A 26,247-nucleotide genomic window follows, 5' to 3' on the forward strand; every position below is an offset into this window, starting at 1 on the left:
TAGTACTGCCTCACCTGTTCCTGGTCATCACCATCAATGTGGGGGAGAAAGCACTGCAGCCTCACCCCTAATAGAGAAAAAATGAACTGCAGTTTAGGGAACGTATTTAGGGGAATATAATGAGATCATTTCATGTGGGCGGGGCTCACAGTAGGGGGTCAATGCCCCCACGCCTCTTTGGAGAAACCGCCCCTGTTGATCACTAGATACATTGGAATGAATGTCTTATAATGCTTGTATATACTTGAACTGTTATATGTACACTGCTGTTGAAATTATATAAATGTAAATAAATACAGTTGAAAGAAAAAAATAACTAGAAAGTACACCATTGCCAGCCACTGCCCTTTGTACCTTGTCTTCATGGACGTGTCACAAGCGCTTGATCACGTTAACATGTCTAATCTCTGGCCTTTGTTACTTGGTATTGAGTTGGATCTAGCAGTGGTCTATTTTATATTAGAGTTTCACAGGAATTTGTCTGCCAGAGCCAGATAAGGTGCCAATGTAAAGTGTGCAGAATCATTTTTTCTGGATTGGAGATACAGCAAACATAGGTGTGTCCTAGTGCCTATTCTTTTTATCATAGAAATTAACAATTTGTGTTCCTTTCTGACTGAACATGGGCAGGATATCCCTGTGATCGACGGGTAGTCCATACCTGCTTCGTTATATGCAGACAGCGCAGTGTTGTTGGCAAGCACCCCTAGGAGTCTGGAGAACTTGTTCATTGGTTTTGTTGACTTTATGACTGGTCTGGAAGTGGATATCAATTAAACTAAGTCGCATATCATGAAGTGCATCCCAAAGTGCCAGAATTTGAGCCCAATACCTATGAAAGAGGGCAAGCTGACTAAGGTAACTAGGTTTCCTTATTTGGGGGGTATGGTTTGATTCTTCTGGTAATTGGCAGTCTAATGTGAATTCACCCATTACATTGATACACTTTTTTACTTGATCTCATTAGTAGGGGGGAATGAATATTAGCTTTTTCAGATATTTATAAAACAAAATGGGATATATTCTCAAGAACATGTGATAACTACTGCAAGAGTAGCTTAACGCAACTCTCAACATCGCGGCCTATTGTGGGAAAATTACTCTGTGTTAACTAAGTATTCACAACATGGTGGTACCATGCGATAGTCATCAGACAACGCGTCAAATTCGCGCCATAAAATCAAAGCCACACCGCAAAAATGCGAAACAACAATGTCGAAAAAGCTGCGATGAGGCCAATCGCGATACAAAAATCAGTGAAAACCAGCGACAGGCCTGCAATTCACACGCGTCAGGTGGGAAAATCGCCATAAAAGCAGAAAAAAAACAGTCGAACAAATGCCAAACAACAGCAAAGCACAATGGATGTCGCCGGAGCAAGTACGGAGGAGAACCAGAACCCCACAAGCCCCCCGGAGGACCTGCCTGGGACCTCGGGGTCAGGGAAGGCCAAGGAGAAGAAGAGTAGGAAGAAAAGGTTCAGTCTGCAGGAAAACAGGATCCTGATAACGGAGGTGGTAGATTACCATCAACTACTGTTTGTCACCTCCACTGTGTCATTGGAAACCAAAAATGGACTATGACAGTCCATCGTGGACAATGTGAATGCAGTCAGAGTGCTGAAGAGGACAATGGAAGAGGTCAAGAGGCAGTGGAATGATGTCAAGCGCAAAAACAAGCTGAACCTCGCCAACAACCGGAAGGCAGCAATGCAGACTGGAGGTGGGAGTCCTGCGCCACAGGAGGAGCTGGAAGAGATGGAGGAAATGGTGTCCATAGTCATCAGTGGGGAGATGGTGGCAGGAGTAGGGTGCCCGGACACTGCTCAACAGGACTGCACATACCAGCAACAGGGTGAGTAATGACCGGGGATGGGGGGAGATGGGCACAGTGGCACACATGCACAAGTAAGCATAGCGCATCTGCAGACAAACCATGCCCCAGCCCCCAACTCCCACCAAGAGACCAATGTACGCAAGTATGCAACATCTCAGCACTGTCTAAGCAAAGAAGTCAAAGGCACACCGCATGTAAGGGATAAGGGGCAGCAAAATCAGAGCTGCAGGGGCGACTCTCCCAAAATGCGGAACACACACATCACATGCAGAGCACATTAACATTGACAATGATGTGGCACAAACCGTTCGGGCTGGACTGTTCCCATGAGGCACAGGGTCAAGACTGATTTGCATATGGCCACGTGTGAACTGGGGTGGCGTGGTGAGCAAAATAACGATGGATTAAACCCAGATCTGTCACTGGGGGTGAATGTTTTGCCAATGTGCAACATTCCGTCCATCATCTTGTATGTTTTGCTGTTCGCCCTATGTGGGAAGGGTATGCCCAGACGTGGGTCCCGTGTTCACTACGCCACTGGAGTCAAGCTATCCTGGCTGAAGAGTGGTGAAACCCCGAAACCAGTCCTAGGATGCTTGATTCCAGTCCAGGGAAGACATGGCTTGGCAGTTCGGGCTGGACTGTTCCCATGAGGCACAGGGTCAAGACTGATTTGCATATGGCCACATCTGAACTGGGGTGGCGTGGTGAGCAAAATAACGATGGTTAAACCCAGATCTGTGACTGGGGGTGAATGTTTTGCCAATGTGCAACATTCCATCCATCATCTTGTGTGTTTTGCTGTTGCCCTATGTGGGAAGGGTATGCCCAGACGTGGGTCCCGTGCTCACTATGCCACTGGAGTCAAGCTATCCTGGCTGAAGAGGGGTGAAACCCCGAAACCGGCCCTAGGATGCTTGATTCCGGTCCAGGGAAGACATGGCTTGGCAGTTCGGGCTGGACGGTTCCCATGAGGCACAGGGTCAAGACTGATTTGCATATGGCCACGTCTGAACTGGGGTTGCGTGGTGAGCAAAATAACAATGGATTAAACCCAGATCTGTGACTGGGGGTGAATGTTTTGCCAATGTGCAACATTCCGTCCAACATCTTGTGTGTTTTGCTGTTCGCCTTATGTGGAAAGGGTTTGCCCAGACGTGGGTCCCGTGCTCACTACGCCACTGGAGTCAAGCTATCCTGGCTGAAGAGGGGTGAAACCCCGAAACCGGTCCCAGGATGCTTGATTCCGGTCCAGGGAAGACATGGCTTGGCAGTTTGGGCTGGACTGTTCCCATGAGGCACAGGGTCAAGACTGATTTGCATATGGCCACGTCTGAACTGGGGTGGCGTGGTGAGCAAAATAACGATGGATTAAACCCAGATCTGTGACTGGGGGATGAATGTTTTGCCAATGTGCAACATTCCGTCCATCATCTTGTGTGTTTTGCTGTTCGCCCTATTTGGGAAGGGTATGCCCAGACGTGGGTCCCATGCTCACTACGCCACTGGAGTCAAGCTGGCCTGGCTGAAGAGGGGTGAAACCCCAAAACCGGTCCTAGGATGCTTGATTCCGGTCCAGTGAAGACATGGCTTGGTAGTTCGGGCTGGACTGTTTCCATGAGGCACAGGGTCAAGACTGATTTGCAATTGGCCACATCTGAACTGGAGTGGGGTGGGGTGGTGAGCAAAATAACGATGGATAAAACCCAGATCTGTGACTAGGGGTGAATGTTTTGCCAATGTGCAACATTCTGTCCATCATCTTGTGTGTTTTACAAACTGCAACACGTCCACAACAGAACACAGGACACAACTGGTGCCGACTGGGTGTACACACTGGCCAATCACAATTGGCATTGCAGTGAAATGTGAGTTGATAATGTACAAGTATAAACACACACATGTCTGCTGTCGAAATGTCCACTGTCCCACATCAAATAGGCAGCTCCTCCCAAACAGCCACGATGTACACAGTCATGCTGTCTGTATGTTAACATGTACAATGTGACAACATACATGTGAACACATTGTTAAACTGCATCTCTCCTTCACATTGCAAAGGGAGGATCAACACCTCCTGCAGAGCAGCCTGAACCTCTCTTCTCTGGTGATGATGAGGACCACCACAGCTTCAACTCCAACACCCTCCAACTGCTCGCTGACAGCCTCCGCAGCCCACTTCCAGGAGCTAGGCAGCCCAGCTGCTCCGAGGAGAGTCCACACTTGCACAGACCACACAGCAGGCAACACCCACCACCACAGCTGCCTCCCAGGACCCCCACGACGAACACATGGCCTTCCAACACCGTGTGTTGGGGTGCCAGGAGCAGCTGGCTGAACAGGTGTGGGTGGGCTTCGACCGCATGGCAGACAAACTAGAGGCCATGCGTGGGTGTCTAAGTCCCATCTGGGACCACTCACGGTCCCTGATGGACACCCACAGTCTGCTCCATGATCTCCAAAGAACCATGGCTGACATTGGTGGAGCCCTGACTCATATAATAGAACAACTGTCCAGTCAGAGTGGCTTTGGCGATGTCATACAGGAGTTGGGAAACATGCAGAGGTTAATGGAGAGCATGGAGCAGGCGAATGCGGAAAGTGTGGCTGCCACGGCTGCACACCAGTGAGTGGTAGCTGGGTTCCTCAATGACCTCAAGACCATCCTCATGGCATTGCTGCCACAAGGCCTGGGGCTGATGCATGCTGCTGCTACCACTACGTCCACATCTCCGCCCCCTGAAGTGTCAGTGCCACACAGTGCGGCAGACATTCCACCTCCAGCCCCTGAGGTGTCACTGACACACAGTGCTGGAGAAAGGGCACCACCACCCACACGTGAGGCACATGAAACAGTAGAGGACGAAGATGCGGATGACTCTGGCTTTTTGGTAAGAAGGACGCAGTAGTATTCATCTCCGCCATATGGCCTGTTTCTGCTTGGTTCTGCCCTCTGCATCATTACCTTCCACTGTCCCCCGATACACTCTGTGACACTCGCCTTGGACCTCGACATGAACTGCCATATACTGTTTGAACGCCAATGACACAGCAATCAGACTGCGGATTGAACACTTCCTCTTCCTTTGGACTTCTCATTCCCTGTAGGACTCTGGCTGGCCCTCCACGAGCCAACATCGTCATGTGGGGTTTGCACGGCCCTGTACTGCTGCAGATGCAACACTCCACTGAATGTGCATTAAACATTCATAATAACACAGATGTGTTGTGTCTATGGTCTTTCAAGTGGGGGTGCATGGATGAATGTAAGGTCAGTGAATTCCTCTTACGTCCATGTGGCTCATGTCGTTGGACTTGGGCCACAGGGTGACACATTGCCGAATGTTGTTCGGGTGGCGCCGACAAAACAACAGGGACACATGCAGTTTTACTTCCTTGTACAGCCCCATACGGAACCACGCACAGAGCCACAGGGTCATTGTTCAAACCCTTACGCTGGACTGGCATATTTCAGGCCAGCCCACTCCGCTTACGAACACAGGGGGGGACGGCAACGCTACTTGTCCCAGGTTTGCCCTGTAGTAATCTGCTGATCACAGGTCTAGTTGTCAGCATGCCACAGCCACTCCCTCACGGCTGGTAGACACCCACACCAAACCCATCCAGCACACGCATCCCAGGACATGTGACCCAGCCAGTTAAAAAGGACCAGGCGCACATGCTCAATGCCATTTCCAGCCTCTCTCTGGGTGTATCCGTGTGGTGTACATGTGGGCATGGGGGCCCAGGAGCCTGCAACATCACATTCCACCAGCCTGGGGGTGACATGATGGCATCCGCACCACGATACCCAATCATAGAGGGTCCATGACTTGCGGGGCACAGACTTGGTGGCACCGGATACACTGCGGCGGGCACAGGCACACTGCCACGGGACGGTGACTTTTGGTGCACTGAGGTAGATGCACCTTAAGTGCTGAGTGGGTGTGCAGCCTGCGATGATGCCCAGTCCCGGCGGTCCGGACTGCTCAGGTTTTGTGTGCCCTGCTGGACCGCAGTGTAGGCCTGAGCCAGCGGACAGTGGGGGCCTACCGCCACGTGGCTTCGCCTCCTGGATCACAGAGTTAGTGGCACCTATGAGGCTGAGCGGGTAAGCAGCCTGCGATGATTCCAGGTGCACAGGTATGTCCTCTGCCATGGCGAAATTAAGACCCAGAATCAAATGTGAGACCTGGTGGCCTGTGAAGCGGGGCTGCATGATGTGGAGGGTGCCATGTCCATGGGCCCCAGGCATGTGGCTTGCTGTGGCACGTGCTGGGCCCTCATCGCTACATGCCAAGGGTGGAAGGTGAGCAGTGAGGTCTGAGTGTGCAGGGGCGGGCATTTACCGCTGGGCAGCGGGAGGGGCAGGTGTGCATATGCCTGGGTGCACATTCATGTATCTGAACTCTGTTTCAGATGACGGATCTGTTTCAGATCTGTGACCTGGTGAACTGCACTACATACCGGCACGTCGTTGGAGACATACCGGTGGCAGTAGGTGAGCATTGTGGCCTGGGACCACATTGTCGGCACTCTCTCTCCATGTCCATCTCTTCTGTTATATGTGTCTCTCCCCCCTCTCTGGCCATCTAGCTCTCTCCCCCCTCTCTCTCCGTCTATCTCTCTCCCCCCCTCTGTCCGTCTATCTCTCTCCCACCTCTCTCTCCGTCTTTCTATCTCCCCCCTCTCTGTCCGTCTTTCTCTCACTCCCCCTCTCTGTCCATCTTTCTCTCTCTCCCTCTCTCTCCTTCGCTCTCTCTCTGTCCTTTTATGTGCGCAAGACACAGCTTCTCATCATGATTTTTGTCATGCAGGCTGTGACCTACGGATTGTCCCGAGGAGAGCCGCCATGTGTCTTCATTTCTGTTCTGTGTTTCGTTGAATACATTTTCATTTGTTACATCGAAGGTGAATGTGTGATGCTCATTTTTGTGAAGACACATGCATGTCACCAAAGGAGATTGTGTGACATCAGACGGATCATTTGGTACATGGTTCAGTGTAGTTGGTGCGGCATGTCTTTGGCCGGGTGGGTGCCTGGGGAGGCGGGTTCCTGGGAGTGGTGGGGGTGGGTGTTGTGGCCCTGTTTGGGCTCCGAGCTGCATGATCGTTCGCTCTATGGCATCTGTTTCCCTTCAGGTGTGGCTCTGGGCTGGGCTCCATTTTGTGGTGCAGGCTGTGGTCCGACTTTGCACCAGATCAGAGCAGGTGTTAGTTTCCTGCTCCTAACGCGCCTTATCGCCTGTTTTGTGATCGTATCGCCAATCTGGCTGGTCGTTGAGAATGTTGCGGAGTGGTGTTGTTGCGGCTTTTTGCACGCGAACGCCTACTCTGCATCTCATTAGAGATAGTTGCCGGGGTCATCTGTGGTGATGTTTTTTGCGCCTGCTATCATGGGTGAACACTGTGTTATGGCTGTTAACACCAGCTTGTGAATGGGGGATACGTTTATCGAACTTTGGCTGCGATAAAGTGCTGTTAACTCAGCGATAGCTCCTTGAGAATATGCCCCATTGTGTTCCTGTGACTTCTTTTGGTGCAGGATTCTGGGAGCATCACAATGTTTTTTCGATTCAACATGAGGCGAACCGATTTTGTCAGCAACTTTTATCTCAGCCTCCTTGATGCTCAAAATGTATTGGTCACCAAGAACTAGGCATGTCCTACACTGAAGAACAATTAAAGGTTTCTCCTCCGCTGGGGCAATCCCCATGCCACTTTTAATTAACAGGTTATCAGGAATTTTCTTAGGTGTAACCCAGGGATCTCACTCCACTGAGGATCTTATGTTAAACTTTATTTTGGCTGATTGGAGAGGCCCTCCCTCTTCATTATCACCGGTTCTGTGACAAAATATGAAAAATATTAGGTAAAGCATGCCTTTATTGATGTTAAGCAATTCAGAAGGGACACCTTTGAACTTGATAAACCAACCAATAGGCAGCATATTGTCTTACAAACTACTGCGGGCATTGAGCAATACCTCTTGCGCAGTATGCTCTGTTTTCTGTTGGGTGAATACGAGAGTGACTGTGTAACTTTATACCCTTATGATGGCGTCTCTTCTCAAACTCTGCTACATTTATCATTTTTCTGTACGTTTTTTTATTATTTATGCAAAGTATTTTGTATTCCCTCCTTTAAAAACTATACATTTTAGAGTGTGTGGATTGGCACTTTAGTACTTGAAAAAACTGTTTTCAGTTGGCTCATTTTTAAATGTATTGTCCGCTGTTAGAACATTTCTTTCTGATATTTTAACACTATTTATGCTGTGATTGTTATTGTATTTACTTTGATGATTAGGTTGTATAATCAAATAAATATATCTGATGATGATAAGTAGGCAAGTGGAAGTAAAATTTGAAGCAAATGTTTTGAGTGAATCTACAAAATGTAATTCTGAGCCCGAAGAAGCTTTTGTAAGCACAGCCCGCTAGGTTTCTCCATATCAAGTTCTGAAAGAGAGAGTTGGGAGGGCCATAGGCTAAAAGAAAGTTTACTTAGGGGCATATTAACAAGAAACAGAGTTAAAATTATTGCCGCTTCAGCGGCAGAAAACTGCCGCTAAAGCGGCGATAATGGGCTTAATAATATGCCCTTGAGAATTCCCATAGAAGCCCATGTTCTGGTGTCAACATGGGCTTCTATTGGAATTCTCTGCGGCATATTATCAAGCCCATTATCGCCCCTTTAGCGGCAGTTTTCTGCCGCTAAAGCGGCAATAATTTTAACTCCACGCTTGATAATATGCCCCTTGGTTTTTCTTAAAGTCAAGCGACATGACTGTGGTGTCAATGAATGGGCAAGTTAGAGCATTCTTTTTTTTTAATTCAAAGAAGTCACTGGAAATTAGTGACGCTCCCTCGATTAAACTTGCAATCTGCCTGTATCATGTTAGATCCAGGTGGGACGAGTTTATCAGTTAGAGGCTTGCAATGTGGTATAAACAAAGTCTCTGTTGCAAAAAATCCAACTACATCAAATTGTTCAAGGAATGTGTAAATTATTACACAGTGTGCAGAGGTGGAGTGAACATTACATAACATGGCCTTGAGTATGAACAAATTATCTTTTTTGTGCTATAAAAAGGTTTAATCATTAATTTATCACATAAACATGTGTGTTTGCGTCTGTATGGGCTTGTGTGTTCATACATTTTTGTATATTAACTGAAATATTTAATGCACTAGATATGGTGAAAGTCAAAAGTTAAGAATGACCCCAATGGATCACGGTTCTGATACAGGGACAAGGTTTGTTTGGTGGAAGTTTTGCCATCTGACTTAGAAACTTTATTTACAAGCACCTTGTGCCTCCTTGTGACACCATTGCACCACTTTTTTTGACGCAATGGTGGTGCCGCATCTGCTCCATATTTACATGGTTGCAGATGCGTCACTTTTTTATAGGGTGTGATGGTTTTCACCTGCATAAGAATCGCTTAATGCCTCATCAGATTTCAATTTATACAAGGTAGGCATTCCTTCAAAAATGCCTAACTTAAAAATGCTGCAGTGGTATTTACCAGTTTTCTTTTAACGTATATCCTGCCGCTGCACTGCCAATGAGTCACAACCCCTGCCAATCCCAGGCGCAGGGATGACGCATTGGCTGTGCCCATTGGACCACACCAGCTGTAGTGACTTGATTACAATATGCAATCAAGTCACAAGTTGAGTGGGCCACATATGGTAAGTATGTGCACGTAATGTCACAATTTGTGACATCACATGCTGATGGATGTCACACATACAAGTGGGCACTATGCGTACTTGTATGCGTCACATCCACGACCAATATGTTTGAGCCCAAGGTGACTTTGTCACCATTTCACGGTCAAACAAATTGGCCTCCATTCAGTAGGTAATGCGTCAGTTAAATAAGTGTATTTTGACACATTGCTGGAGTTCCATTAGTTTTCCCACCAACTCCAGCAAAGCACCAAAAAACACTACGCTACGGTGCGCCATTGTGTAAATATGGCATATCTATGGTAGCACAAGGGTTCCTACTGTAGGTGCATGAAAACTGCTGCATTGCTGCTTTAAGACAGTGATGCATCAGGTTTTTTTAAATGAGGCCCTTTTATGGACAAAAAATAGTCGTCAGCGATTTATCGATGGCACAAGCTGCGAGTTGGATCTGAAGCAGGGCACAATTGTGATGGTTTGCTGAAGAGGAGAGTCCAAGTGCAGTCATCGATGAAAGTGGGAAAGCTCCGAGTGGGTGACATCAGAAATCCATGCCAAGAAAGGCCTCAACATGGATTGCATACTTCTTGAAATCGGTTTCGGTGAAGAACTCTATTCTTTGGACTTAGAGGTTATTTTGGCAGGTCGAATTTGCAGCTTAAACCTGCACAGCTGGGTTATTGGTGGCAGGCCTGCAGTCATGTTTTGCATTGTCATTTTAGTGGGGGCACTATATATATGCTGCATTCCACTAATGACATTTAATGGAAATGCCTTGGGTAGACGCTGGCCCATATACTAGGAAGTTATTGGTAAAATAAAAATGCTAATTATTAACTTAAGGCTGGTCTGGGAACAGTGGGTTGTCACAGGTTAGCCCCATCAAAGCAGGAGCTTGCAAGGTTGAATACGAGAACCAGAAAGAAGAAAGGGGTTTCAATTGATGATTGTCTGACTTTAAAAGAGAAATAGGCAGCTACAGCCCTGTCTGCTGAGGGTAAACTGGCGCCAGCATAAAGGGCAAAGAAGTGGCCTTAGAGGACAAATGTTTATGGTAGTTTTGGAAAGTTCCAGAGGAAGCTAGACTTGAGAATTAAGCAGGTGTCTGTGCCTAGTGATGATGGGGGAAGTGAATATGAGATAAATAGTGGAGCAGTTTGCACCCACTATAATAATGCCTGCTTTGTCTTTCACTGCAGGCGGACATGTCTGCATTTAGAAGGGCAGGGTTCACTCTACCTTGTGAGTGCAGTCTGTGACTTCACACCCATGTTTAGAGTATGTCCCTGGGAAGCTCTGCGATCCAAGCCAAATAGTGTCCTTGGGAATGCGCTGTGTGCCATTTCATATTTCATATTGTTGTACTGCCTCATTTTTTTGGATTGTTTTGTTTTCAACCAGCTGTTCTTGATCACTTGATGGATTTATTCATGTTACTTTTCACTTATCTTGCGCTGGTTTCACTCATTTGTCTCCACTCGTAATTTTTTACATATATTTTATTGTAATATGCACTTTCTATCATGACCGCCACTGTTGTCCTCTTTCTCCCATAGTCCCTTTTCCTTTTCGGTGATTTTTACCCATGTGCACGCTCTTTATAACTACCGGCACACCCCTCCCATATGCGGGAGCCGGCGCTGTGTTCACAGAAGCGTTCTTTTCAGCTTCACGGGTAAGCGGTTTGCAGCTTTAACAGCTATTCTTCACCACTGAAGCCCATCTTTTAATGTTCACTCGCTTTTGTTCTGCGGTTTTATATTTTGCAGAAGTCCCTCCGACATCTCTTCCTTTGGGTCACTGTCGCGCTCAGTATTACATTATGTGGTAAGCCTCGAGTGTGACATGCGGTTACGTTTCTCTTTCTGTAATCACTACTCTTTTGGTCACTATTGCTTTTTCATTCATTATTTAGGTCTCACTACCCGTTAGACGCTGGTTGGATACACTGTTCAACCTGATACTGATATTCTGACCGCTCGTAGGTATGTCATTGAGTATTGCTGTAGTTATTTTTAGACATTCCGAGTAGTGTTAGCCACAGCTTTGGGTGACGTCTGTTCTTTCACCAACACTTTGGGTGCTTTTAATAATAGTTTCTTCACTTTTCTCACTTTCTTTTTCACTTCCTGCTCTTTTTCCATCATCATTGCGAACTCTGGTTATTTTGGTATTCCTGTCCTCTTATGAGCCATTTTGTATATACATATGTTGGAATGATTAGTATACAGATCGCTATTGTTTATGTTTCACAGATTTCCCTTACGAAGGGCTTTGCTTAATAGCCCGAAATGCATTGGGAGACTTGTACATCGAGACGGTTGTTTTGATTATTATTTGCGAAAGCTGTTTTTTTGCTACAGCAACTTTGAACTTTGGTATTCTTCAGCAATAAAGAAGAATCGTTTGCAATCAACGTGACTTTGTTTGGATTCTGTTTGACTCAGCGAATTTTCTTCGGATTCACAATAGTTAAATGTGTTTCATTTGAAGTGTACGGTTACTAAACGCTCATTAATGTTATAGATTCACACTGGATAGTGTTTTTGTAGTGCATTGGGTATTCCCAGATAGTTATCTGGGCATTTATTTTTACTTGTTCTATTCAGTGGCCCGCAGAGTCACCAAACCTGGTGCACACAAGACAAATATCAGTCTGCTTACTATTTCGAGTTTTGTATATTGTCTGTAACTAGATTCTTTTGAGTGCATCACAGCTGTTTTTCCCACAGTACTTTCTAAAAGTGGCATTTTCAAACACACAATTTTAAAACCATCTCCTTAAAAAGATGTATTATTACATTCTGAATTCAGAGAGCCTAAACTCCATTTATCTATCTTGTCCCAATGGAAAGTTATATTTGTAAGATGTTGCGAAGTAACCCCCATGTTAGCTTATGGCAGTTTTTACTATCAGGATATGTAAAACACACCAGCACATGACCTACCTTTTACCTACACTACACCCTGCCCATGGGGGTACCTTAGACCTACCTGAGGGGTGCCTTACATGTAAGAAAAGGTAAGGTGGGTACCTGGCAAGTGGGTATACTTGTGAGGCCAACATGGCAGTTTCAAACTGTACGGAGAGACTGCAGTGGCTGGTATGAGATACCGTTACAGGGCTGCTCGTGGGTGGCATAATCAGTGCTGCAGTACCACTAGTAGTTTTTAATTTAAAAGCCCTAGGCACACTTTGTGCACTGTACTAGGGGCTTATCAGTAAATCAAATATGCCAATCATGGATAACCGATCATGATAACAATTTATACAGGGAGCACTGGCACTTTGACACTGATCAGCAGTGGCAAAGAGCCCAAAGCATCTAAGCCAGCAAAAACGAAATCCAGCACAGCACCAAAAATACTGAGGTATAGACAAAAAGTCAGGGGGAAGCCACGCCAAGGATGCCAAGCCTAACATCCCCACATGTGAGGGAACAGCAGTTCACATTCCTTGGGGACTAAATGTGTGTCTCCACAATGGGTACTAGAGAAGGACCACAGAATCATCTGCCTCCACTTCCGTATTAGGAAAGTGCCTCCATTAGGCAAGCATGGCTTGCATGGATGTCAGAATTATTTGACCCACATGTCATCTTGGCCTAAGTTTGCAAAAACTTGTCTGAAGTAGTACCCATTTTCTTACTTTCCATCTAGATTATTTGTGGAAATAAAATGTGTTCACTGCAAATACCAAAAAATAATATAACTAATGAATGTTACTATAAAAAAACAGTGACTGATTTTTGTACTACTAAATATCGAACTGCGGGTGAGTGACTGAAAACCACAAAAATCAAACATACATATATCAAACTAGCACTTAAAAACAGTTACTTGCAGAAATAACACTTGTAGAAACAAAGAGCTCCACCTGGGGCTATTACCACATAGGGACAGGCATAAATCCAAAGAACGGCGCTGACCGCAAGGTGCATGGAGTCGGGTATGGAGTCACACGGAAACCAAACAACAGTACCTTGGAAAAATAAGTCTATGGACGATGCACTGCATCGTAGAAGTGAGGCATCAGTGCCGGGCTCGAGGCCAGTTCCCTGGTAGCGATGGGGGAGGTGAGGAATCGTTTCCGTGAGGAGGCAATGTGTTGAATACAGGACAGGGGAAGACAGTGGCATCGGCAGTGAGGCATTAGTTCCGGTGAGGCGGTGCGAAGTTGAAGAGTTTGTGAAGTCACCCTCATCAGTTATCGGCTCCGAGATAATGGGGTGCAGGCACTGGCGGCGGCAGCAGCGGCATCGGTGCAAGAACTGGCATCAGAAAGGCCGATAACTGCAGGCGTCTATGGGCATCGGAGTTGTGGTGCAGGCAGTGTAGTGCGTCGTACTCTTCACGAGCGGTGCCCCTTGCCTCGATGCAGGTCACAGCATCACTGGTGGCGGCGCCGACAGCGTCTGAGTTGTTTTTATTGATTTCTTTAAGTTTCTTCCAGTTCCCAACAGCAGTAACAACCTCCAAAGGCCCCAAACTGGAACAGGCACCTCCTGGTAAGTCGGAACTCCCAGCAGTGGAGTTCAAGGGATCTGGTGGTGAGATCTTTTTGTACCTGGAACTTCAGAATAGGAGGCCAGTACACACAAGCCCTTGGAAATTCTTCTTCAAGCAGGTTTTCAGCAAAGTTCCAGTCTTTGTCCTCTTCCTTAGCGGAAGCCGAAACTGCAGTCCTACACAACAAAGCACAGAGCAAAGGCACAGTACTCCTCCTTACTGCTCTCAAGCTCTTTTCCTTGGCAAAAGGTTCCTGTCGAGTCCAGAAGTGATCTATTTCTCTGGGGTTTAAGGTCTACTACTTATACCCCATTTTGTCTTTGTTCCCTTTGTGGCAAGGGTCTCTGAGCCCAGTCCAAACTAGTTCTGAACTCTCTAGTGCAGCATCATTACAGGAGACGGAGACAGCACTGTGCAGATGAGGCACTGCCTATTCAGATGTGAGTGAAACTCCTCCCACCACTCTAAATACAGTCAAGGTCTATTCAGCTCAACTCTGAGTCACCCAGGAAAGGCAGGACACACCTCAATTCCCTGCCCTGGTGGCTGTCTACAGTGAATGCCCTGTCCCTCAAAAACCAGACAGCCAATACACAAACCAGCAGAGGCACACAGAATGGTTAAATAAGAAAATGTCTACTTTCTAAAAGTGTCATTTTCAAACTCACAATTTTAAAACCATCTCCTTAAAAACATGTATTATTACATTCTGAATTCAGAGAGCCTAAACTCCATTTATCTATCTTGTCCCAATGGAAAGTTATATTTGTAAGATGTTGCGAAGTAACCCCCATGTTAGCTTATGGCAGTTTTTACTATCAGGATATGTAAAACACCAGCACATGACCTACTTTTTACCTACACTACACCCTGCCCATGGGGGTACCTTAGACCTAACTGAGGGGTGCCTCACATGTAAGAAAAGGTAAGGTGGGTACCTGGCAAGTGGGTATACTTGTGAGGCCAACATGGCAGTTTCAAACTGTACGGAGAGACTGCAGTGGCTGGTATGAAATACCGTTACAGGGCTACTCGTGGGTGGCATAATCAGTGCTGCAGTCCCACTAGTAGTTTTTAATTTAAAAGCCCTAGGCACACTTTGTGCACTGTACTAGGGGCTTATCAGTAAATCAAATATGCCAATCATGGATAACCGATCATGATAACAATTTATACAGGGAGCACTGGCACTTTGACACTGATCAGCAGTGGCAAAGAGCCCAAAGCATCTAAGCTAGCAAAAACGAAATCCAGCACAGCACCAAAAATACTGAGGTATAGACAAAAAGTCAGGGGGAAGCCACACCAAGGATGCCAAGCCTAACATCCCCACATGTGAGGGAACAGCAGTTCACATTCCTTGGGGACTAAATGTGTGTCTCCACAATGGGTACTAGAGAAGGACCACAGAATCATCTGCCTCCACTTCCGTATTAGGAAAGGGCCTCCATTAGGCAAGCATGGCTTGCATGGATGTCAGAATTATTTGACCCACATGTCATCTTGGCCTAAGTTTGCAAAAACTTGTCTGAAGTAGTACCCATTTTCTTACTTTCCATCTAGATTATTAGTGGAAATAAAATGTGTTCACTGCAAATACCAAAAAATAATATAACTAATGAATGTTACTATAAAAAACAGTGACTGATTTTTGTACTACTAAATATCGAACTGCGGGTGAGTGACTGAAAGGTATCAGTGCTCCGTGCATCATCTCCATGTGTTTGCTATGTTCGCCCTAAGTTGACAGGGTATGCCCGGACGTGCGTCCGTTGCTCACTTTGCCACTGGACTCAAGCTAGTCTGGCTGATGAGTGGTGTTACCCCGAAACCGGTCCAAGGGTGCTTGTTTCTGGTCCAAGGAGAACCTGGTTTGGCAGTTCGGGCTGGACTGTTCCCGTGAGGCACAGGGTCAAGAATGATTTTCATATAGCTGGGTCTGAACTGGGGTGGCGAAGTGAGCTAAAGAACGATAATGGATTCAACCCGGGTCTGTGACTGGGTGTTAGTGACTGAAAAGTTTCAGTGCTCCGTCCATCTTCTCTTTGTGTTTGCTTACTATTAAATATCTACACCAACAATATACTGGTACAAGTTTATCGAGGATAGAATATCGAGGGACAAAATATCAAAAGGTAAGTACATATAGGAAGTATAGATTTACTATTCCTATCTCCTCATCTATGTACCTTGAAGAAATATGCCCCACATAAGTACCTATGTGTGGAGTTAAAAATAAAATAACTAGACTTACTTACCTGTCGATATTTTATTTTTGATATTCTGTCCCATTGATATTGTGGTTTCCATATTCAGGGGGCACAGGCTAATACTGGATGGGACACATTGTGCATTCGAATTTTACGCAAACTGCTCCTACCACATGAACTGGTCTCTTCCACTCATCCATTTAATAATTGCTCAACACCTGATCCCACACCTCTAAGAACTCAAACTTGTTCCCACTTCATCGCCTTTTAAGATTTAGCAGATACAGAGGTGGATTTTTTTCACAACATCAGGGTCCTTATTCAGAATTTACAAGACCAGTTGTGAGGAAAGTTAAGCATGATTTCAAACCAGAGATTTTGCATATTTTTTTCACTTTACAATGTTTCGATTTAGCAGCAATTTGTTGCTGGCGCTAAAAAGCATGACTATCAGTCCTGATATGTGTTATTACCACATTTCTAATTCAATAGTATACACATATGCTTAAAAGACAAAAAGAATCAAAATGTGACATCTTTATACTCAATACAGTCGTTCCAGGTTCCAACTCTCTCAAAGTCAGGGCGCATATGCTCTTGGGGAGAGGCTCATAAACCCATTTCACAAGCTTATCTGCAAAGAAATTGACGTGAAGCTCAAACAGCCCTATATGTTTAACATATGTTTTACACCATATACAATTTAAAAAATAGGATAACAGGTCCTTCAAGAACAACAAAGATGTTGAATAAAGCAAGAGATTATATTCATCCCTGTTGAATAATAAGAGTGGGACTATAAGGATGGCTCATAATGGACTGACACTGTCGTCTTTATCCCCTGGAGAAAGAGGCGAAGGCCCCATGTGGTAGGTAATGTATTTGAACTCTGTGTGATGGTCTTGGAAGCCACTAGGGTATCTTGTATAGAAAAGAAGTGGTTAAGTCTTCGTTTTTAGATGGTCTCTGCTGTTGGGTGTATTATTAAAGCAAGAGTGGGCAAAAACTGAAAATATAACGAAGCCTAATGGGGAAATCATATACCGATAGGAGATGAAAATTGCCTGCTGGGATGAGAAATTGAAGGGGAAACAGTTGGACATATGAACATTGTGCATGCCTGTTTAGCATGCTGAAGACAATACATAAAGCCTGTGAGCTTCAACAAACAGGAACATTATATTTAGAAGGCCTATGCAATATTTTAAAAAGGAAGGGATACCATCCCGCGTTGGCATGTATTATTTGATGGCAGCACTCGTATTTCACTGAATAGTGTTGCTTTGTGTGTGCAGGCTTCTTTTCGACACGTTAAGTCCATTATAGAAATGTGAAATCCGCATGGAATGAATATAAAGAGACTGTAGCTGATGATGTACATAGAGCACGTTCAGCTTGTTCTTTTTATTTGCTAATAGGGAAGGGGCTATGAACAAAAATCAAAGAGATTAAATGCATGGAACAGCTAAAGTCTGAGAGGGTGAAAGGAAACAATCAAAGCAGATGGTTAAACAATGACATAAAAAACATAACGCACCGCATAGAGTTCACGTTCATAGGTTTCCAGCCTGGTAGTTATACTGTCAAGTAGATGCGTGAATGAACCGCATGGCACAAGAGGGCGCATAGAGTACATTGCAATATTTGGCAGGCGAGCAATGGCGGCGTTTCCTGGTCAGGTAAAGATGAACACGCCGCAGATGTCCTGTCGCAGCCCTTCAAGGAGAAAGGTGTCTGGGCCACTCCGTGGTGAAATGAATTTTCTTTCCATTATTCCAAACGTGTGTCATCATAGGAGGCATATGTTATGTTTTTTATGACTACGTGACTCATTCTTCACCTTGAATATATTGTATGCATTCATTTGTTGGCAGCGTGTCGTTCTCACAGGAAGTGCCTGGCATGCTCATTAACTGTAGGAGGGATGCAGAAAAGCAAGCAGTTGGCAAAAGCTCAATAAATAACGAGTAGAAGAAGGATGGGAAGACGTGCATTGTCATTGAAAAAATATTTTTTCTACCACCTAAAACGCATTCCGAAGTGTTTGCTTTATTGTTGGTATAAAGATGTTTAACAGATTGGCACTTTTTATTGGCAATGCAATTGATGAAGCTAAAATGTATGCTATTGGTTTGGAATTTGAAGCTCTTTACAAATTACTTTGAGGTGGACTTATATATCAGTGGATGGAGTAATTACTGTCACCATGGCGGAGTACATTACTCCTGCCATGAAGAGGGCACTCTGCCTGCTGTATATAGAGATGTCTGCTGCCCCTGTGGAATCTATTTTATTTTCAGGAATCGCTGTCAACATGGCGGAGCTGTACAACAAACTTACAATGCTTTTTCGGTTTTTTGTCAAAAAGAAAATCCCAAAGTGAGCTTTTCTTTTTGAAAAAAAACAATGCCCCTCTCACCATGGAATGCTCCCCTCACCATGAGAGTTTCCACCCATGGTGAGGTGAGCATTGAGCATTTTTCAATTCCCCCTTACCATCAGTTTTTCCCTGGAGGTGACGGGCATTGAAAATCGGGTTTATGCCTGGCAATCTAAATTTGGTATGGTATGGGGATGTTGGAAGTGGGGGTCCTTGGCCCTCACCTCTGCCACCAAATGCTGGAGGCGGGAGTCCCTGTCCCACACCGCTGTTGCCAGGTGCGAGATCCGGACCCCTCGTTTCAACGTTAGGCTAAGTAAGGACACCGTCTGAGATAGCCCTGCTCTCCCACTTAGTGGCTTGGCACGAGCAGCCAGGCTTATCTCCAAGGCACGAGTGTACAGTATGTGCAACCACACTCACAGCAACCCCTGTTGTCACCACAAATAGACTCCACACAAGTGTTTATAAAACGAGTATAATCTTTATATAAGAAGTTTTACGATAAGACCACATGCTACAAAACCAACATATAATAATGGGTAGTATTCCTTCAGGTGGATTGGTAGGTTCTAATCCCAACCACCACTTCTAACCAACAGTTAAGTTGACTTCTAACCGTTCCCAGTACGTTAGGCAGGTCGCATTGCTAGAATCACACACGTTGAAAAGGAATACTGCAATGCGTAACGATATACCCCCGTACAGTGCACTAGAGACACAATGCCATACGTAGCGCCACAATCATGTACTTTGCAACAGAAGGAATAATGCAATGCGTATCACCACCAGCATGCCCTGTGCAAGGAAGAAACAAAGCAATGCGTCACGCTACAATCATGAACTTCAGCAATGGAAAAACAATGCAAGGTGCCACGTAATAATCCTGGCCTATGCGATGAAGTAAAGATGCAATGCTCCACGTTACAATCATGTACTCTGCAAGGGAAAAATAACGCAGTGCCTAGCGCACCCAGCATCTAGTTCGTCAGGCACAATTAAGGTCAGGCGTCATACGACAGTTCGATAGTTTGTTAGCATCAGTAATGCAAAGTGTAAAACAACAGTTTAGGTGCTCTGGTAACAGTTACCCCCAATGATGGATCAATGATGACACAAAAGTACCGCTTTTCACTCTGGCCCCAGCACTGCCCCTCCTTGGGTCAGCAGGGGCTTAGATCTGAGCCGAAGCAACAGGCTCGCACAGCTGACTGAAGTGAGAGGCCGAGAGAGTGTCCCTCCGGGCCCGCACTCCACCCCAGGTGGTGATCCACGTTACCTGGGGGGGGGCATGACCCCACTCTCCTCTGCTCCTTCAGTGACTTGGGCCTTGATCCAGAACTCCGTCAAATGGGCTCGGCTCAGCTCAGTCGGGCGGCTCAGCTCCTCCGGGGCTGCAGGTCTGGGCCGCTACTGCTTCACTCTGAGGGCCCGATGACCTGGTCCTCATTCCGGCGGTCTCAGTAGACATGGAGACCCGCCCTCAGCACTGTGGAGACCTACTTCGATTTCGGTGCACACACCTCTCAGGTACTCCTCACCAACGCCGGTGATTGCACCGCGAAACACGCACACTGCGCGCCCGAGACTCGCCTCTTCTCTGGTGCACACGATGACCAGGTGCTCATCACCAATGCCTTGGCTTGCACCTCGACATGAACCCTGCACGTCCAAGTCTCACTTCTTCTCCCGGTGCACACAACGACCAGGCGTCCTCACCAACACCTCGGCTGCACCACGACAAACTCCTTGCGCGTCCGAGTCTCCTCTCTTCTTCCACTGCACACAACGACCAGGTGCTCCTCACCAATGCCTCGGATGTACCACAACACGCTCATTGCGTGTCCGAGTTTCACTTTCTCGCCCGGTGCACACAACAACCAGGCACTCTTCACCAATGCCCTGGCTGCACCCCGACACGCTCCTTGCGCGTCCACGACTCAGTTTACTCCCGTGTGCCCACGATCACAAGGCACGACTTCTGAGGGTCTCAAGTTGTAAAAGCACGTTCACACCGCGTTGCTTGCGACTTCTCCGTAAACTTTTATGTTCCTGTGTTTCCAAACAGGGAGCCAGCTCACCTCGGGCCCTTGGGGTTCAGGACACAGCACAAAGTACAGTCCTGCTCAAGAAGGGGGGGGACACCACCCACTAGACACTGATTAGCAGTGGCAAAGTACCCAAGGTATTTAAAAACAAAGGATATAGAGGCAAAAAGTCAAGGGTAATCACGCCAAGCTATGCCAGGTCTAACAGGGGGCATATACCAAATGCTCCGTTGGGCCGTCATAGGGTTTTGGCCACCATGGCGAGGAAGGTCTCCACCTTCGTCAAACCTGTTGTTCACACGTCATAATGTTGGTGGAAAGGCAAATCCATCGTCATTACAATAGTGTCCTCTCCATCATCATAAATAAGGCCCTTATGCAGTGTGTTTTCTAATTCTCTGCATTTATTTTTATGCAACCCGACATTAGTCACGTAATAAAATGGTTCAAATCCACTAAAAACAGTTGCAATGGTTTTTTTCTCTTTGGAATCAACCATGTGGATTGACTATGTTAAGCTAACTTAACAATATATAATAAGTCAATCTAGACTTTGTTTAAAAGAGGAATGATCGAAGATGACACTCATCCCTGTACAAAATGATGCCTACTTCTTTGGGGTTGAGTGAAATGATTGAATCCTTCTCTCTTTCGGGAAATGTTGCCTGAAAGTGTCCTACTGTCATGATAATCTGAAGCATGAAAAACCTAAAGATAATTTGACTACAGTTTTTTAACTTTCCATCCCACAAAATACCACCTCAAATATATAATTCTTTTCACCAAACGTGCCTAACATTTTATTTTGAACAAAATCTGGTTAGAAGTAGAACAGTTGAAAAAACAGGCTTCTTTTTAAAAGTTAAAATTGTATTTGGAGTTCCAAAAAAGAATAATCATCAATTAAAATGGTGTTAAAGCTCTGTAGTTGTCCAAGAGCTAGACATATAAATTAAGTAGTTTCATGACTTTTGAAGCACTGAATAACGTTTTGGAGTGAACGAAGAACCTTACCCTTAAACCTCCTCACCCCCCCACCCCCCACAAAGTGAATTTTACTTGATTCCACTGAACAAAAAAAGTAAACATCTGCAGCTCGGGACGTTGTTGGTTATACTCCAGTGTGAAAAAAGATACTAGAGTTATGAAATTCAAATGTGATATAGGAGAATATGTTTCAGTGGTTATCAATATTGCCTGGAAGTGATATTATTGCCTACAACTGAAGTTTATAATTCTTTGATAAGAAGAATAGCAGACTGTTCCTAGAGAATTCATGGACTGAAGCTCTTTGCTCGCATTTTGTATTTCACAATTGGTTTACTCTCTCTTTTTCAGATTGAATCCCGGAAGCGGCTTGCTAAGACAGTGCTGGTATTCGTGGGCCTCTTTGCTTTCTGCTGGCTTCCTAACCATGTCATCTATCTATACCGGTCCTACCACTACTCCGAGGTGGACACCTCCGTGTTACACTTTGTGACCAGCATCTGTGCTAGGATCCTCGCCTTTACCAACTCCTGCGTAAACCCTTTTGCCCTCTACATGCTTAGCAAGAGCTTCAGAAAACAGTTCAATAACCAACTCTTTTGCTGCAGGACCCGGATTCTCATGCGATCACAAAGCATGGGGAGAAGCACCACTCGGATGACCTCCGTCAAGAGCACCAACCACTCGGTGGCCAGCTTTAGCCTAATCAATGGGAAGCATATCTGTCAGGAAGGCTGTGCATAAAGCCACCTATTTCATAAGAGTTGCAAAATAATTCATGTCACTTTGACATTTGTTGCCACTAGAGCATGCCCAATGCTATGGGAACGGTAAGCTAAAGAATTCGTATCTATGGACGATCATGGACCGCATACAGATGTATGACTCATGTATATGGGCTGGCGAGATTCATGTATTGGAAATCTATGGAACTTAATGGATCAATCCTCCAAAGAGCAATGGACAGGCCATTTGTTGGTTTCCAAGTAAGGATAGAACATGGTATTCCAAGAAGAATTGATTGAGAAATATAAATATGCAGTAGAGTATTTAAGAGAAATGTGAAGTATTTATGTCTATTTTTATTGACTACAATATTTATTCATTGTGTTAAATTGATTTAATGTACCACCGAGTAATGTTTACTCAGGGACCTTGGTTCCTTGATTTGAGCAGTGCCATGTGAATGAGGTAGCAGAAATGAATTTACTTTGATCCTGTGTGTAAGTTTGTAGTGTACAGACAATCCAAGGAGCACGACTCCTGACTGCATCAGTTGTAAACAAGATTCAAGCAGCTGTTTTATCTTCAATTATGAAATCCAATATGCTCCAAGAATGTACTATTTGCCACTGCTTTATTTATGTGCTGTTAAAAAGGTAGTCTGGGCCACGATTACACAATGTGTGCACTGCCCTGGGCTGTGCCACGCACCCCTTTCACAAATGTGTCTGGAACAGACCAGGACAGTGTACCCTCTTAGGACGAATGCACTGCCCTGGAGGAAACTCATTCAGGAAAGGAAAGATCAGCTACTTCCATGCCGCTCCACGTTTCGCAGTGCAAGCAGCAGTCATCTGCACTTTAAATAGGGGGCAGATATGGGGTACATTTCTGGGAGTTCCATGTGAGTCCCTTTCTCTCTCCAGAGGGCTGCCTCAGGCAGTGAACCAAAAATATCCACCTTTTTGTGGTGCACAATGAGTTTTACTCCTGAGGGCATGTTTGCCACTGCGCACGCGTCAGTAATAGAGTGCTGACACACAGGCAATGTGATTTCCTCATTTGCATTGAGCCATGCCCCATGCGAAAGAGAGTGCCCCCTCCAAGATAGCCAGCACTATCAGAATTACAGAAGGGTCCACACAACTGAAATACAATAGTGTCCGGGGGTGAACAATGCAGGCAAACATGCCTGTTGTGCCCTACCCGGGACACTATACATAATAGGGCCTTTGAAATTCTAAATCTAGAGTGGGTAGAAACTATATTTGCATGGGAATGACAGAAACATACTGACTCATTACATGTAACTGGCTATTGCCAGCCCTCATAACTCCTATCTGGTGCATTGCCACATGTGATACTCTTTGCAAAATGCCAACCTGGGTAAACTGTAGAATGTAGCTGTGGAGGCTACTGCTGTGCGATCCCGTGTGTTCATAGATCTGAGAGAATGACTGATTATACAACTTCCTAAAATGATTTCCTATTGCAAAATGGGATTCAAAACTACTTTCGGCTCTGATAAGGTGATAATGATAAGAAATATAAACAGATCATCTGGGTAACTCCATGTGAATGCTTTCTTGGCTGGTGCTAACATTCAAACATATGGATTAAAGGGGATGAACTGTGCCATTATCTGGACATGTGTCCTTTCTTAGGGACTGTATGAACCTGATCTGAGTTCCCTGCCCCTGAAAGGGAAACCAAAATATCTGTAACCCTATTGTATCCCTACACGAGCACAAAGCAAAAGCTTGACACAGAAATTAACTTTCATTCTGTTCCTAAACAGAAAGGTTGACCTTCCCAAATCTAAAAATAAACATTTTAGCATTTACGAATTTCTGACTTTTTAACAAATGCTATTTGAGTGATGCTGCAGGTGGTGGAGGCACAATGTTTTGATTGTGAAGTGCTGCTCAAATACGTAGCACACATGAACGGTGCTGTGGCATACCAAGAGTACCATGGGCCCTGATCTGAGCACAGAATATGGCCTATAGTCTCTGGATTGGGTAGTAAAAGGAGGCCCCAACCAGGGAGCAGTGGGTCCATCAAGGCCCTGGTCTAGGGTACCACTGCACCTGCTGCACAATTAATAACTACGTCCCTGGGAGCATGGTTGGTAGGATAATAATTGCGTGTTCATAACAAATGCACTTTGTAACAGCAACAAATATTCTTTATGCAAAATTTGCATTAGGGTCAGGAACTCCAGCTCGAATCATTGACAGGAGATGTAAGCAGACTCTGCAAATTCTAAAGATGTCCAGGAGTTTTTAGCAGACATGTCTTTAAAAAGATTCAAAGATATTGTTGTAACTCTATTATGGAATTGTCATCTAAAATAAAGGGACGACCCTCCTTCCTATTTTATATGTCTCATTTTGGTAGTTGGGTATGTTGTAGTGTTAACTAAAACAAAATACATACCATAAGTAGAATGAAAACGAAGCTGTCATAATTTTTGTGGCTTCCTTTCAATAGCTACATCATAAAATACACAATTGCCCAATGTTTTAGACCTTAGGACCTGGATTTACTATCATTCATGCCACGCAGCGCCATATTGCCGAAATTAGAACAATTTGTGCTGCACAAGTTAGCAAGAGTTGCACATCGCTGATGATGTCACCAGCCATGTTCAAGCAAAACAAGCTGTTTTAGTGTGATATTAGGTGTTGTGCTAGGGTGCATATATGACTCAGGGGTGTCTGGCTTGCGATTTGTACTCGAGGTAAAGCCTCCAGTACAAATTATAATGTGAAAAACACAGAGAGATGAACCATGAAAGCTGTGTGATTTCCCCCAGTTGCCTATCTTACATGTAGGAACATCATGTAATAATCTGCTTTCCCATTGTTTGCATCTGGTTTCCTTTTGAAATAGGATTGGATGCAAAGACTATTTTGATTGATTTGCTTTGCATTAAAACCCATTATGCCCTCTAACCATTAACTACTGGGCATTCGGCACTCCTTGATACAAAGTAAGGTGCATATTTAGGAAAGAGTTGTGTCAACCTTGAGCCACGCAGCAGGAAACAAGAGCGACGCAACTCTTAAGTTCGATTTATCAAGCCATACAATGCCATCATGTGAGGCCTTGTGTGGTTTGATAAATCTAGAGTAACGTAGCACAGCGCCAATCACTGAGTTGCGTTACTCTGCTCCAGAGAGGCGTTCCATGGGTGGAGCGTGTTTGTTCCCATGCATCTATCCATGGTTTTTGGTGCATTCTCAGATTTACCATTAGTGGTAGACCTGGGAATGCATTAAAATGATACCCCTCCCAGGTGAGGCATAAGAATGAAAAATATCTTTATTTCTCCTTGTTACTTCCTCTTTCTATGTGTGCTGCAAAAAATGCCTCAGGTGACTGTTTTTGTGCAGGCACCTTTGTTACAACGCATGCACCCTTGCACCATTGTGTAAGTGTGCTTGCATTGGTGCTAGGTAGCACATTGTGCTTCAGTGCTGGGAAGTAACACGAATGTGCTGTATTTTAAGTACAGCACATTTTTCCCTTTCCCTATCACGCAGTGTAGCACAACAAGGTGACTTGCTGCACTGCATGGTTATTTGTTAAATATGCTCCTAGGTGTGGAGCTGCACTCAAGTTCTGTTTTGGTGCAAAATAGCTTTCAATAACAAAAGTTGACTTCCATGCATCACACAAGTGCCTTCACAAACATGGTAAATTTAGGCTTGAATATTTTTACCAGAAATATATGTAGTTTTGAAATTGTAAAACACGGTAAAAAAGTGTAAAGTATTTCAGCTGCCGATTCCACTCAACAAAATATGTTGCCACAATTTTCATTTAATTTCCATTCTGTCTGCTCATATTTG

General features: G+C 45.1%; 1 protein-coding gene across 1 annotated transcript in view; it reads left to right on the forward strand.

Moving 5' to 3' along the window:
* The window catches only part of GRPR (gastrin releasing peptide receptor), a 385,034-nt gene extending 360,476 nt beyond the window's left edge, over positions 1-24,558 (forward strand). The window contains exon 3 of the mRNA XM_085622226.1: positions 22,019-24,558. Within this exon, the coding sequence (XP_085478352.1) occupies positions 22,019-22,411 (393 nt within the window). The 3' untranslated portion in view covers positions 22,412-24,558. The remainder of the gene's footprint in view (positions 1-22,018) is intronic.
* Positions 24,559-26,247: the final 1,689 nt, after the last annotated feature.

The sequence above is a fragment of the Triturus cristatus genome, chromosome 8 (assembly GCF_964204655.1).
Source record: "Triturus cristatus chromosome 8, aTriCri1.1, whole genome shotgun sequence".
Taxonomy (NCBI): domain Eukaryota; kingdom Metazoa; phylum Chordata; class Amphibia; order Caudata; family Salamandridae; genus Triturus; species Triturus cristatus.